The 13612-nt window shown below is 37.3% G+C and overlaps 3 protein-coding genes across 3 annotated transcripts; 2 read left to right on the top strand and 1 right to left on the bottom strand.

The window, feature by feature from the left end:
• The first annotated feature begins 14 nt into the window (after positions 1 to 14).
• Positions 15 to 2299, top strand: LOC109584241 (uncharacterized). Its single transcript, XM_019999912.1, has 6 exons — positions 15 to 680; positions 733 to 908; positions 973 to 1083; positions 1134 to 1217; positions 1273 to 1632; positions 1686 to 2299. Exons 2-6 carry the CDS (start codon positions 851 to 853, stop codon positions 2291 to 2293), a joined length of 1221 nt encoding a protein of 406 aa, XP_019855471.1. The 5' UTR covers positions 15 to 680; positions 733 to 850; the 3' UTR covers positions 2294 to 2299.
• Positions 2300 to 2311: 12 nt separating this feature from the next.
• On the bottom strand, positions 2312 to 9651 carry LOC100638651 (DENN domain-containing protein 2A-like). Its single transcript, XM_003388606.3, has 27 exons — positions 9543 to 9651; positions 9424 to 9495; positions 7165 to 8716; positions 6946 to 7032; positions 6134 to 6236; positions 5825 to 5878; positions 5734 to 5759; positions 5209 to 5281; positions 5109 to 5161; positions 4959 to 5059; positions 4843 to 4912; positions 4703 to 4780; positions 4566 to 4658; positions 4479 to 4508; positions 4370 to 4432; positions 4262 to 4303; positions 4096 to 4160; positions 3980 to 4037; positions 3718 to 3843; positions 3621 to 3662; positions 3510 to 3569; positions 3409 to 3454; positions 3139 to 3260; positions 2841 to 2885; positions 2693 to 2780; positions 2594 to 2648; positions 2312 to 2542 (listed from the first exon to the last, which is right to left on the bottom strand). Exons 3-27 carry the CDS (start codon positions 8713 to 8715, stop codon positions 2491 to 2493), a joined length of 3183 nt encoding a protein of 1060 aa, XP_003388654.1. The 5' UTR covers position 8716; positions 9424 to 9495; positions 9543 to 9651; the 3' UTR covers positions 2312 to 2490.
• Positions 9652 to 9724: 73 nt separating this feature from the next.
• On the top strand, positions 9725 to 12630 carry LOC109584240 (uncharacterized). The gene is made up of 7 exons (XM_019999907.1): positions 9725 to 9868; positions 9919 to 10552; positions 10722 to 11280; positions 11334 to 11453; positions 11941 to 12080; positions 12142 to 12255; positions 12387 to 12630. The coding sequence occupies exons 2-7, from the start codon at positions 9966 to 9968 to the stop codon at positions 12628 to 12630; spliced, it is 1764 nt and encodes a 587-aa protein (XP_019855466.1). The 5' UTR covers positions 9725 to 9868; positions 9919 to 9965.
• The last annotated feature ends 982 nt before the right edge of the window (positions 12631 to 13612 follow it).

Below are 13612 nucleotides of genomic sequence, written 5' to 3'. Positions count from 1 at the left end.
TTGAAAAGGTTTTTGTCAGCGAAGTATACAGTTGTCAGTTTGATGAAGTTCAAGTTAAATTTGGCGACTTGCTTCACAACATTGTCTTAATTGTAACTGATAAGATCTCTTCAGTTGACGATGACATTAAGCAATACGTTCAAAGATGTTGTCCTGGTCTAAGTGATGAGCTAGCTACTGTCACATCAGTGGCAGGTATAATGAGTGCAGTTGAAAAAAGGTGCAATGTTATCAATATTGCACCTCTAAAAAGGATTGTAAAACGCTACAATATTACTGAAGCGGAAGAGCTAATTGATGAATACCAAAAAGCAGTTGAAGTGTTTTGTTCTGAAATAAGACTGGATACGATGATAGATAAAAAGATTTCACTAGTTGCCAACTCTGATGACTGTGAAATGTTGGAGTTTATTTTGGAATGGGAGCCTGACAAGTATTCGTTGGATGACATTCGCTTGCTTTTGAAGAAAGCATTTTATGATAACTTGAAGAAGAGGATTATAGTCAGTAGTATTCATGAAGGACATTCTGTCAAAATAATTTGTTATGTTCCACGTCATTTACTGGACGCTTTACTCTTGGAAGCACAGAATAATCTGAACTCCTTGACAAAAGGATTCTCCTTGAAGCAAATGACAATTGGTCAATTTGTAGTAATGAGTTTAAAGACACGAGAATTGGTACAGTCTAATAATTATTATTATTTATTCACGACCTTTACTTTTACAATAGGAATTAAGTAACCTTACAGAAGATGTAAAACTATTATGTGAGGAAGCTCAAAGTTTAAGCTCAATTGAGAAAGACAAAAAAAGCAAGTGTAATTTTACTTTTACACTATAATGATGTTATGATAGGAATATTGTTACAACATGAATATGGCCTTGAACACTTGCACAAGTTAAAAGGTACTTTGCATGTTTTATTGTTTGTTTGTCAGTATACTTAATTCGTTGTTTGTATATTCTCTAGATTCAGAGTTGAAAATGACGCTAGTTTCTAGACTTGAGTTGACAAAAACAATATTAAAAACAAAAAGCTTTGACATAGAACATTTTCAAACATCTCTTGCAATGAAACAAGGTGACTTATGGGCTACATGCATATATGATAATATTATATTAATTGTTTAGAAAGAAGAAAGGAAACTTTAATGGCAAAAAGGGAAGCTGAATTTTTGCAATGGAAAATACCGCTCATGAAAAAAATAGCTAAAGGTATTCTCCTGTCACATGCACATGATAGAAATTATTCATATTTTAATTAATGTAGAGAAAGTTGTCTACATTGCCCAATTGGATTATCCGGGTTACGGAACATATTCTATTTCATTTTTTAAAAATGAGCGAATAGAAATAATTGAGACTGATGACTCAATTTGGTGGAAAGGAAAATCAATGGATTCAGGTTGTGAGGGATTTGTTCCTAGTAGCTATGTTCGGTCAAATTTGGAATCAATTGAACTATTTCAATATGCAATGGAGGATCAGCATGTACCCGTTCCTTGCATAAAAGAGCTAAAGAGCCAGTTACTTACAGAAGATGAAAAGGCTTCTCTTTTTTTACAGTCCATAGATGAAGATCCTATGCTATTACATGCATTAAGAGAAGCAAAGAAATTGAAAAAAGAAAGTAAGGATTATTTCAGTGTAGCATAATGCCATTATGACTTTTAATTTGTATAGAAATCACTGGTAAAATCAACTGGAGCAGTGACAGTTTATCACTTTACAATTTATCTGCATCTCAGTGCAAGGAAGCTATAGTTATGCTAAGCAGTGGCAAATATCACACAATCGCTCTTAGTCGCTTATCTCCTGAAAGTGTTCTGAGTCTTTTACCACACATACTTCAAGAGAACAAATCAGTTTCATTGTACATTTGGAATACACCACTAACTCATGATTGTGTCTTGTGTCTGTGTGACCTAATGGTTGCAAATACATCACTACGAGAGCTAATCATTAGATATTCTTCAGTTAGTGACAAAGGGATGGCTTGCATTTGCAAATCCCTTCATCACAATTCTGCCCTCACCGATTTCTTTGTAATATCTAATCCTCATGTCACTTCTATTAGTGGGCAGGCTTTCTCTGAGCTATTGCTCAATAATTCAAAGTTAACTCATTTGAAAGTAAAATGGAACATGCTACCTCCTAAATCATTGAAGCTCATCCTCCAATCTCTAAGAGTGAACAAGAGTTTACAAAAATTCACAATAGACGAAAGAAGCTATGAAGCTCTTGTCACTAATCACACACGCAAAATGGACAAAAGATTAACGTGTGATTAGTATTATAGCAGCTGTCAGTTTGCAATAAAAAAGATTCAAAACGAATGACAATAAAATGAAGTTTTATAACACTCACGACAACAAAAATAACTGTTGATATGACATCTATCTATACACAGCATAATAATAACAACAACAACAACAACAACAACAACAATAATAATAATAATAATAATAATAATAATAATTAGTGCAAGCTAAGTGTTACTGGACTTCTTCTTCCATGGAAGCCGTCTCTTTGAACTAAAACTAGAAGTAATAATAACAATAAAATAATTCAACATTTGCAGCTGGACTTACATTTCAATTTCTTGCTTTCTCTCATACAACTCGGATAGTTTCATTTCAAACAAACCTAACAAAGAAGACGTTAGAGAAAGTAGAGAATGAAAGGCTCACCCTCAGCTACAGCTGCTGATTTACGTGGATCTTCCCGCTCTTCGATCCACTTGTCAAACATCTGAGTCATCATGAAAGCATTTAAAAACTAACAATTATTATAATAAAATAATTAAACAATGATAATAATAATGCTTTTCTTTCCTACCCTTTTTGTTGACTTTGAATTAAAGCTGCTCACAAAGTCTTTCTTCTGCAGTAAATTAAAACAAGAAAGATAAAAGTGTGAATGTTTAGCAGCTGCTAATAGACAAAGCTGTTTGCTTTGGTAGCTCTTTGAGTGTAGCTAGGCAACCATTAATTATCAGCCGCCCAGTACACAAACAATTGTTCCCATGCTGTTCAACAGTGTTTGGGAAAAGAGAAAATATTATTGATAAATTGGTCCAAAAATTGGCAGCTGCTCCCTCCCTCCTCCTCCCTCTCTTTCTCTCTCTCTCTCTCACCTGAAGTTCTCTCATTCTAGTTTTTGTGTCCTTCACTGACATGTACTGCTTATACTCTCCAAAGAAATAAGCAAAGACGGTCATGAAGGCATTGACAATGATCTCGTCAGCTCTTGCATGGCCTATAATAACAACAACAACAACGATAATAATAATAAAAACAAATTATAAAAACAAACACATTCAATTTCTATAAGTAGCTGTACACATGTAGGTGTACGCATAGTGTGTACAGAAAAGTACATTTTGTGATTTAAAATGGAGGCTCACCTTTTCTATCTGGTCTACTGTAAGCGTTCTTAATGATAGCTGCATCCTATAGTAACATAAAAGTACATGTACATGTATTAATTTTCCTTATAAGGACGTACCAACATGTGAATGAGAAACTGAGACACTTTGTTAGGCAGGATTGAGGACTCATCGTCGAACTGTGGTTAAGGAAAAATTTCAATGGGTAACCATACAAAATTACGACTCACCTTTCTGACAAATTTCCTCTTATCCAAGTCTACAACAAGAGCCTGAAAAAATTAACATTTAAAAACTTTAAGAGCATGGAATAATGCTTATTTTTACTTCTTCCATTTCAATTTCTAGATGATCCAGTTTCTTAACCATTGAAGGACTGATACCAAATATACAGGGCAGAGGTGAACCACAGAAATCAATCAGCTCATCAGGTAACACTGGAATGAAAGTATGCTGGAGAAGGAGGAGAGAGAGAGAGAGAGAGAGAGAGAGGACATAAGCCACTTTTATAAAGGACACAGTTGCAATGTAATGTCACTTGTTGCAATTAATCCAAAGTCTTCTTTATGTATCTATTTAATAAACTCACCTGCCATTCAAAAGGATAGAGTAAGGCTAAGAGGGCGTGGCAGCAAGAGGAGAGGGTACTACGAGAGAGAGAGAGAGAGAGAGATCACGTGATTCTCATGTGACCTGTGTCCTTACCTCAGTCTCTGAGCAGCCAGTATCACCCTACGCTCCATCAGCAAAGAAGCAAAGACATTTATGAGCTTTAAAAAAGAGAATATAATTGACTGGTGCATGTACATGTACATGTACATTAATATCACTCTCTCATTATAATTAATTAATTTTTATTAATTTTTTTTACTTTTTTCGGTCCAAGGACATTGTATAGGACGGAGAAGTCAACCTGTGGGTTGTCATGGAAACATACAAGTGCTAAAACAGAGCCGGTATAAACATGGGTACCACTTACATGCTCTAGTCTTGAGTCGGGGGGCCTCCTGAGCTTAATGGTTTCAAGATCACCAGTTTTAGCCTGTAAAGAACAGATCTATGCACATTTAAAAGATATTTAAACTAACTGGTATGACTTTAACTGAAACAGACTGGCCCTAAAGAGAGAGAGAGAGAGAAGGATATTTGACATAACACAATTATCTCCTTCTTACAGGTGCTGGGAATGGATTAGCGCTGATGCTCTTTAGGAAAGTGAACACAGCCACTTGAGACACAGTTCTCCTCTGCTCCACAATGTCCAGAATCTAACGGAAGATCACATGACAGTGTGTGTGGGCGGGGCCTTTACCTTAGCGTAAAGATCAAAGCAGCCAAGAGGACTGATGATGCAATAGACTTCGGGTAACCGTGGCGACTTGCCATCAGGCTAAAAACATAAGATATTTAATAATTAATAGAAACAGGTGGAGAGTTCCCTCCAAAACTCACCAACAGTCTCCTACAGTATCCGTATCTCCTTGAAGCATCAATGTTAGTCAGCACGAATGAATAACTCTCACTTTATTGAAACAAGTTAATTAACACATTGCATCATAAAGCCGTACCTGGTATAATGGACGACTGGTTTCCACTGCTGGAGATCAGGGAAACAAAACTGACCAAGAGAACCTAAAATTGGTTTATCTTCTTTGTCAATCTCGCTAGACTATTCAGTATACTAGTTAGGGTATGGTTGGTAGGTGTGGCTAACTCACAGGTGGCGGATACTGGTAAGTGATTTGGGTCTTGAGTTTTTTAGTGGACGGATCTAAAATGAAGTCAATAGGTGAGAGTCAGTGACGTATGATGGAATACCTTCAGTCAGTCCCATTACAAACACATACTGAAAGAGATGAGGATATTCCTGTTCAGAAGCTGGTTCATCAACCTACACACACACATACATGTACATATACACATAATGTAAGTAGTAAAGTATAATTACATGTACTATGTTTATACATGTAGTCCTTCATTTAAAATGGTCATAACTTTAAAAATTGAAGTCGGAATCAGCTCAAACTTGCTATGTAGTATAAGGACATCAATATGTATCAGAAAATGTAATAAAAATTGGGGGTGATTTCGGAGCCAATTTTTGGAAAAAACCATGGGCTATAGTACAGGGATTTTTTCAGAAAATGGCCCATTTAAAAAAAATGATCATACTTAAAAAGTTAAAGTCGGAATCAGCTCAAACTTTCTACACAGCATAAGTACATTAATATGCATCATGTGCAAGTATTAGTAATGGGATATAGTTCTTTTATAGCATTAGTCCAATAGAGCATGTACATTGTTCCAATTGTCAGTAATAGACACTATAAATGAAACACTCACCCTTTCCTTTCCCTTTGGCATTCTCTCTATTAAAATAATAACAATAAAATGCAATTTACAAAAATGTCAATAAACATGTACATGCACTTACTTATTGTGCCGCCAGTTTCATCTTCGCTTGAATCTCCACCCACTTCAGCCTCTTCTACAAAATTAATTAAAACTTCAATTTCAACCTCCGGAGATGTACATGTACAGCAAAACAATTATTTACAGTTATTTATATAAGCACATCATATGGTAACTGAAACCATCAACATACATGTACATACATGTACATATACATGTATACTGTACATGTATGTTCATACTAGCATTTAGTGATACATTCAATTTTAATTTGTTTAAATGTACACAATCCAACAATCTCACTTCCAGTACATGTACATGTACACTGTACCTTCCGCCTGCTCTTCTTTCTGTTTCCCTCCTCCTCTGAATAAACCAAAGACTCCTTTCTTCTTTATTGAGCCACGAGCTGCTTTGGATAACAGCTTCTTGTTCTGTAGAGAGACAAAGAGACTGTAAATATTAAGAAAACACTACCCACAGACTGACAGTCAGCAAAAAGAATATAAATATTGTAAACATTTAATATTGGCAGTGTATTGTACATAAGGGGAGTGGACTTGGCATTATAGTGCAGATAATCACTGAACAAACAGTTGAGTCAGCACTTTCAATAATAGGAATCATGAATAGTGTAACCACCAGCTGACAGAAGCAAAATAAGAAAAGTCCCTTAATACAGGACTATGTCAACAATGAAGCAACATTAACACCAATAAAATAAATAAATAAATAAATAATGTGATATACTAATATACTTAGCTAATACATTTCTAGTGACTGCATGGCTATTTTTAAAATTACAAATCAGTGCCAGCTGCTCTTCCTATTAATGTATTATTATTAAATTCATATTTTCCAGCTAATACACATACATAGCAAGCATAACAAGCTAATGAATAAAAGAGATCAAGAACTATAAATAAATAAAAATAAAAATATAAATAATACACATGTACATGTACATAAAGCTACTAAGGTCCGTGTGTGAATGTACATTAGAATGTGCTTTAGTGACTTCTGTTTTAGGTCAAATATTATGAGCTGATATGCTTCTATCTTTAGACTATAGACTATCCTGATTATAGTGTTAGCAGCTGGTGTGTGCGTGTTTGTTGAAGAGGTGGTGGTGGTGAGGTGTACCTGGTGCTCTGATGTCACTATGGTGGACTCTGACATCCCCTGATGCTGTAGAGTGCCTCTTTGATCAATCAACTTCTTATTTGAATGCTGAAATGTCAAAGGGAGAAATGTAATTAATGATACAAGTACATGTAAACAAAGAAATGCATTCTTTACATTATGGTTTTAAAAATGAAAATTTGCCAAAACTTCCCCTCCACAATTACCAGTTGTACTTACGTTAGGGTCCACCATTGAGACAGGTCTGAGTCTCTTGTCAGCGTCTCCACTGAAACTATTTGAGCGTCGATACTTAGCAAACCTCTTAATACCCTTCAGACTATCTCTCTCCTCCTCTTCCTCCTCCTCCTCCTCTTCTTTGATCCGAGTATCACTGCTGCCTTTAAATGGCTCCGGAGTGATTGACCGTACAGCTGGTGGGTAATATTCCCCAGAGGGTCCAACCACTGGTTTTGATTTATCCTTCAGCAGTGCCTCGGTCGTACTCTGCCTCTTAGTCCCTGGGCTAATGATGGCATGGCTCCGGTATGGAACTGACAAAGATGCTGTGAGTCCTTTCTTTTCAGTAGAAGGGGAAACCCTCTCACTACTTCCAGACAAAACCTTTGACATGGGCGGGGACTCTGATTGGTTGGTTTTACGCTGAATCCATGAGTCATCACCTTTAATATTGACCTTGTGCAGCTTGGTACCTGGTTTGGATGGGAGGAGTGGTTTAGGAGGTGTGGTAATGGGTGTCAGCTTTTTCTTGTTACCTAGTTTCAATCCATCGGTTTCTTCTAAAAACGCTGACTCGCCTCCTCTATCCATAGTCTCGTCAGTGACCACACCCCCACTTGTTAATTTTGTAGGTGTGGTCTGAGTATTGTTACTAGGCAACGAGGAATCGGCTGTTTCAGTAGAAGAAAATGTAAATTTACTTCTTTCGTCAGGATTGCTAGTTGCACTTCCTTTAGGCGGAGTCACGTGACTATCTTGTGACTGTTTTGAATCTTCACTAGTTGAAAGAGACCGGGCTGACAGCAGTGGGCGTGCCAGTAAAGGTGGGCGGGGAGGGGCTACTTTTAAAGATGGAGGGAGGAGAGGTTTCTTACCAACACTGCCGGAGGAACTAAGACTCCCTTTCCTCTCATTCTCTTCCTTTCTCTTGTCCTTCTTTGGAGAGAGAGGCGACTTAGAACTACAACCAACAGATAAAGGAACAGATGCTCCTCCGTCAAATGAACTTTCACCTTCTCCTCCTCGACCTCTCTCTCTCCTTTCTCCTCTGTTAGGAATAATCGGGATTGGTTTGGGACTGGAGGGAACTCGTGGGGATTGCGACGGAGAAGGTTGAGATGCATTATCTTGTGTCAAGGAATCAATATGATGTGATCTTGTTGATAGATCCTGATCACCAACTACAAATGGATCATCTCTACTGCTGTCACTAGAGGTTCTTGATAAAGCCGTGCTGTCCTGTTCCTCCAGCTGCTGCTTGAGTGCCTTCTCATCTTCAACTTTCTTTATCTTTTGAAGTGCTTTAGATATGGTAGCAGCTGCTTGTAATGAAGTTGCTCGTCCCGGCTTACCATCAGGTTTATAAGGAGAGACTGTGGATGATGGAGCAGATGATGGCACAACGGTGGGTGACGATGGAACAATGGTAGACGAGGGTAGAGTAGGAGAAGCCTGAGGATTGTCACTGTCGATGTGTCCATTGGGTATCGAAGGACCTTTCTTGATTCTCGGTGGCTTAGGAGGACGAGACTTAGAAGGTACTGACGACATACTAGAGGCATAAAAGATGAGAGAGAGAGGGGGGAGATAAGAAGTATTTAAAAGTTACTACTAGTAGTTAGTAAACAAAACTGTTAAATGTTTTTAAAACTTGATCAACTATGTGTGTGTGTGAATGCTTAAGTTAACTGGATCCAATGAAAACAGTATGGTAGGAATTTCCTCCTCCCCCCCCCTCTCTCTCTCTCCTTCTCTCTTCCTTCCTTTCAAGATAAATGATGCCATTACAAATTTAGTGATAATTGGTATCACATTAACAAAGAAAACGAGAGACATGGCAGTAGTTCCATACTTGTACGTGGATACACTACACACACAAAGAGATAGGATATAGTTCTTATGCGATTAAGCTGGTGATTAACATAGAAACATACTAAGATACACTGTGAGTTTATTAAATTTCACTCTTTAACTAAATTACAATATGTACCTAATTATACAAACACACACATACAAAAGCATTTAAACTATCCTTCATAAGATACCCACCTCCCTCCCTCCTTCTCTCTCTCTCTAACTTGCAAACAAGCAAGACAACTTAAAATACAGTCACTTAACGGGTCTAACAGCCACTGCACCATACAGAGCAATGACACATTATACATTATCCAGTTACTATCATAAACTGTGCATTAGCTCAGCTGGATGCACCGGGATACTAACAAACAATGCTACAGCTACTAACGTGGGGACACTCACGCTTGCTTTGAGACTGAGAGCTTATCTGAACGGAGGGTACATTAAAAGTGGACGGAGAGAGAAGGCAAGTACCTATGAAGAAGGAGAGATGGTAGGGAATGAAAGCATACGCACAATACCTGCAAATAAGAGAGAAAGAGATCAGGGCCAGCAGAAAGAGAGGGAGAGAGAAAGAGTATAAAAGTAAAGAGGAATTTCTTCAGCTGACTTAGGTCGAGCGAATGAGCGATCTTATTAGTGTAGGCGTGGTGAGACGCATAGGCGGGGCAGGAATTGGAAACAGACTTTTAAAGGCGTGGCTAGTTATAAATTAGGAATGGGTAGTTATAAATTAAAGTTATGTAGTTATAAAATTAAAGTTATACCACGTGGTATTTTCAGGCCTAAATTAAATTATGGAGATTAACACAATATTATCTGAAGTGTCAGAATCACACCTTAACCAGTAAGTCACAGCTCCAAATGATAGTACCAGGTTTATTCCTCTCCCTCTAGTTATTTGATGGTGTATTGTTGGACTAAAGACAAGATACAGCTGTACAATGGCCCATGAAAGGATTAAAAATGGAGGATTGGAGAAGAAACCTTTCTTGCAGTTATTCTCACTCCTTCCTTCTCCCCCTCCTCCTCCTCCTCCTACTCCTCCTTCCTTCTTCTCTCATTCTCCTCATCTGATAGATATCAATCACCCAAAAACAATTCCAACGCCCTCTCCGTTGCTATGGAGACCGCCCATGCTATTGAAATCTGCCGATACTGATTCAGCAATCGAAGCCACACCCATTGCTCCACCTCCTAAAGAACAGTCGCCACACCAAGTACCAAATCATGAAATATTATCATTTACTGAGAAATCAAAGTCTTTGTCAACTGAGGCTGATGGTGGATCTACTAATGATATCAGTACTAAAGATGCTAAAACTTCAACAGTTTATTCAGGTTCTTTGTCGTCTCCTGTAAAGGTTTTTGATAAGGTTTTTAGTAAAGCACCTTCCGTATCTCCTACTCAACAAGACTCAGTAGTATCCATTACAGTATCAGTAACTAATCAAACTACCAATGTTGCAAGGAGGAGAGGGTCTTTATCTGCCCCACCCATAAAGAGGAGACAATCCACTTCTTATACAAGGTACTTTAGACATTTTGTTCTCATAGATTTATATTTTACTTAATATTCCACATTTTGTTGTATTTAAATGATTTCTGCTTAATTATCTTTGCTTAAAATTGATAGATGTCATATCTTAATATTAAAGCACAGTTAATTCATTTTTAATGTTATTTCTCTATCTTCAAAGGAATAATTCAGTGTCTGGTTTTACTAGTGGAAGTAGGAGGAGCTCCGGAACTCAGTCAGGTGCTCTCTCAGTTCCAATTGGACGAGAGAAGAGAACCTCTTCCATTGGTTGGTCAAGTTCTGTCTCCAGTTCTCAGTCTCTTTCAGTCCCAAACTCAGCTAATGGACGCCGTCATTCGACTTCACCTCAGAGATGGCCGACTCCTACCTCAAAGAGATCCGGTTCACCTCAAGGAGGACGGCCCTTATCCAAATCATCTTCATGTTCTGGTCACCGAGCCTCTTCAGTCTCTAGTAACTGTGGGTTTTCTTTCATCACTGATAAGAGGGCTTGTGGTCTCGGGCATTCTAAGTTTCATCACGTGACGCTTCGTAAATTGAGCAGCTGCCCAGACTCCATTGGAGACACTAGCAGCAGTGATAATAATAATAAAAGAATGATTCTTAAGTCAAGTAGTGGGAAGAGGTTTTGGTTCCGCTCACAGAACTCAATCATTTTATCAAGCGACAGGGGGTTCTATTCCATACTGGACTTTAAGGAGGTGAAATGTCATTGGGAGGTATATGAGGGAAATTTTGAATTTTAAATAATTATCATTATTATTATTATCAGATAATGAAGAAGAGGCGGTCTTGTCTTCGTTTATTACTAATCGTCATTAGGATCAGATTATTGATAAAGGAGTCAAAAGAGAAACAAACTTTTCAAAATAAACCACAGACTCTAGCTGAGGTATGTAACGTCTGCTGGTATTATGGAGGACTAATTTCTTGATGATTGGCACATATTAATTAGTTTAATGAATTTGTGGGCCATGTGCCATTAAGTATGTACATAATTCTTCATAATGATCTTTTTTTATTTGGTAAAACTATAGCAGGAGTTACATGTACATGTATTTGTCAAATTGAAAAGAAGAGAAATCTTCATTTTTATAGTTCTATTTGATGCATATACATGCTCTTATGTTGTATAGAAAGTTTGAGCTGATTCTGATCAAATTTGAATTTTTTATGAATTTTTCAAAGCCTCTGGGCTTGTCAGGGATTTCATGACAATGGGTTTTTTGCTTGTCATGGATTTCGTGACAATGGAACTTTGCTTGTCATGGATTTCATGAAAAGAGAATTTTGCTTGTCATGGATTTTTGCGACAAGGAAATTGGGTACTCTTAAAATGATTCTTCCTTTGATTTATGTATAATCCTTCTCTGTTATAGTTGAACTATTACTCCCAGTATACTGCTTTCTCTACAAAGACAATGACTTTCAACAAGGCAGAGTTTGCTCAGAAGACATCTTGCAATGCCACCATACCACTCTGGGCAAGATTCGCTATGGAGGAAGACCCTGTACTGAGGCAAGATAATTAAAATAGGAAATTACTATTATTATTATTCTTATTATTATTCTTATTTTAGGAGTCCAGCAAAGATTAAGAAACTCGTTTCTTTATTTAAGCATTTAAGTGCATTCCATGAGTCACTGTCCTCCTCGGCCCAAGAGGAGTACTGCCGCTGCTGTCAGTACACAATGTAAGAGAAATCTCATTCCCGTAATTTCATTCCTATTCTTGTTCCTTGAGATTTACATGTACATGTAAGATAACTGTATGTTCTCATTCTCATTCCTATATTCTCATTCCTATGTTCTCATTCCTATGCAGCGTGAGTGAGAGGCAAGTGATTCTAAAAGCAGGTCATCCCAGTTTCTTCAGCTACCTTATAATATCAGGTAGTGTCTTTGTTAACGTCGAAGATGAAGACCCAGCCACTGGGAAAAAGTGCTACAGAACAACAAAGATACTACACGAAGGGGCATTATTTGGAGTAAGCTCTCATGTAGCAGCTGTCGATCATATAATACATGTACATGTAGTCCGTCCTGTCTGGAGGGGTGTGTGTGTATAAGTAATGTAATACCTGAGGACTGAGATATCTGCTTGAGGTGAAGCTGAGGGCAGATATCAAGGGACTCAGGTATTACATTACTGATACTGATTGGTCTGTATATTTTTCACTAATAATGGTATATATTGATAGCCAACGAGCATATCCAATAATAGTGTGGGAGTTGTTATTTACATGATTTATTGAACATCATTCTGCAAGTATTGTGCCACTGTTACTAGTTGTGTATAGCCAACTATTCTAATGTAATAATAATATTTTGTTGTTTATAAACTGTTTATAGTGTCAAATTCCACATTAATGTATAAAATATACACTCTACGTGACCATTGAGAGAGTTCATTATTATAACATTAACAAACAGTATCCATCTATTTGTATCCAGGGCTAGTCTTTGCTTTTTTTCAGAAAACGGCCCCTTTTTAAAATGCTCATAACTCAAAATTTATGTATTGGAATCAGCTCAAACTTTCTACACATCATAAGAACATCAATATGTATCAGAAAATGTAATAAAAATTTGGGGTGATTTCGGAGCCTTTTTTTGGAAAAACCATGGGCTATATAGTACAGGGATTTGATTGGCTTAAACTAGGTATATCTAAAAATACCAGATATAGCTATGGTACAATCCTTATAAGTAATGGATGTACATTGTACACATTACAAAGTGTTTATTCTGTCACCACTCACCATTAGTAATATGGTAGCAATGTTAATTTGAACTTTAACACTGCAAGATTTGCTACGTGTAAGTATCAAGTTTCGTGTGTACGATGAGCTGCTATGTGAAACCACTGAGATTAAAGCCCGCAGGGTCCTCTGAACTGGTTCCTAATCCGTCTTAATCTTGTTTGCGTTCTAGTACATAATCCAATTAGTTGTGAGCTAATCAGTGAATATGAGTGGTATTATAAAAATGTTTGTATAGTTGATTGAGTCAAGGTTGGGTGGCTCTCTGGGCGGGCGTGTGTGTACATGT

Source organism: Amphimedon queenslandica, unplaced genomic scaffold (assembly GCF_000090795.2).
Source record: "Amphimedon queenslandica unplaced genomic scaffold, v1.1 AMPQUscaffold_13228, whole genome shotgun sequence".
Lineage (NCBI taxonomy): Eukaryota > Metazoa > Porifera > Demospongiae > Haplosclerida > Niphatidae > Amphimedon > Amphimedon queenslandica.
The sequence above is the reverse complement of the archived record's forward strand: the minus strand, read 5'-3'. Positions and strand labels throughout refer to the sequence as shown.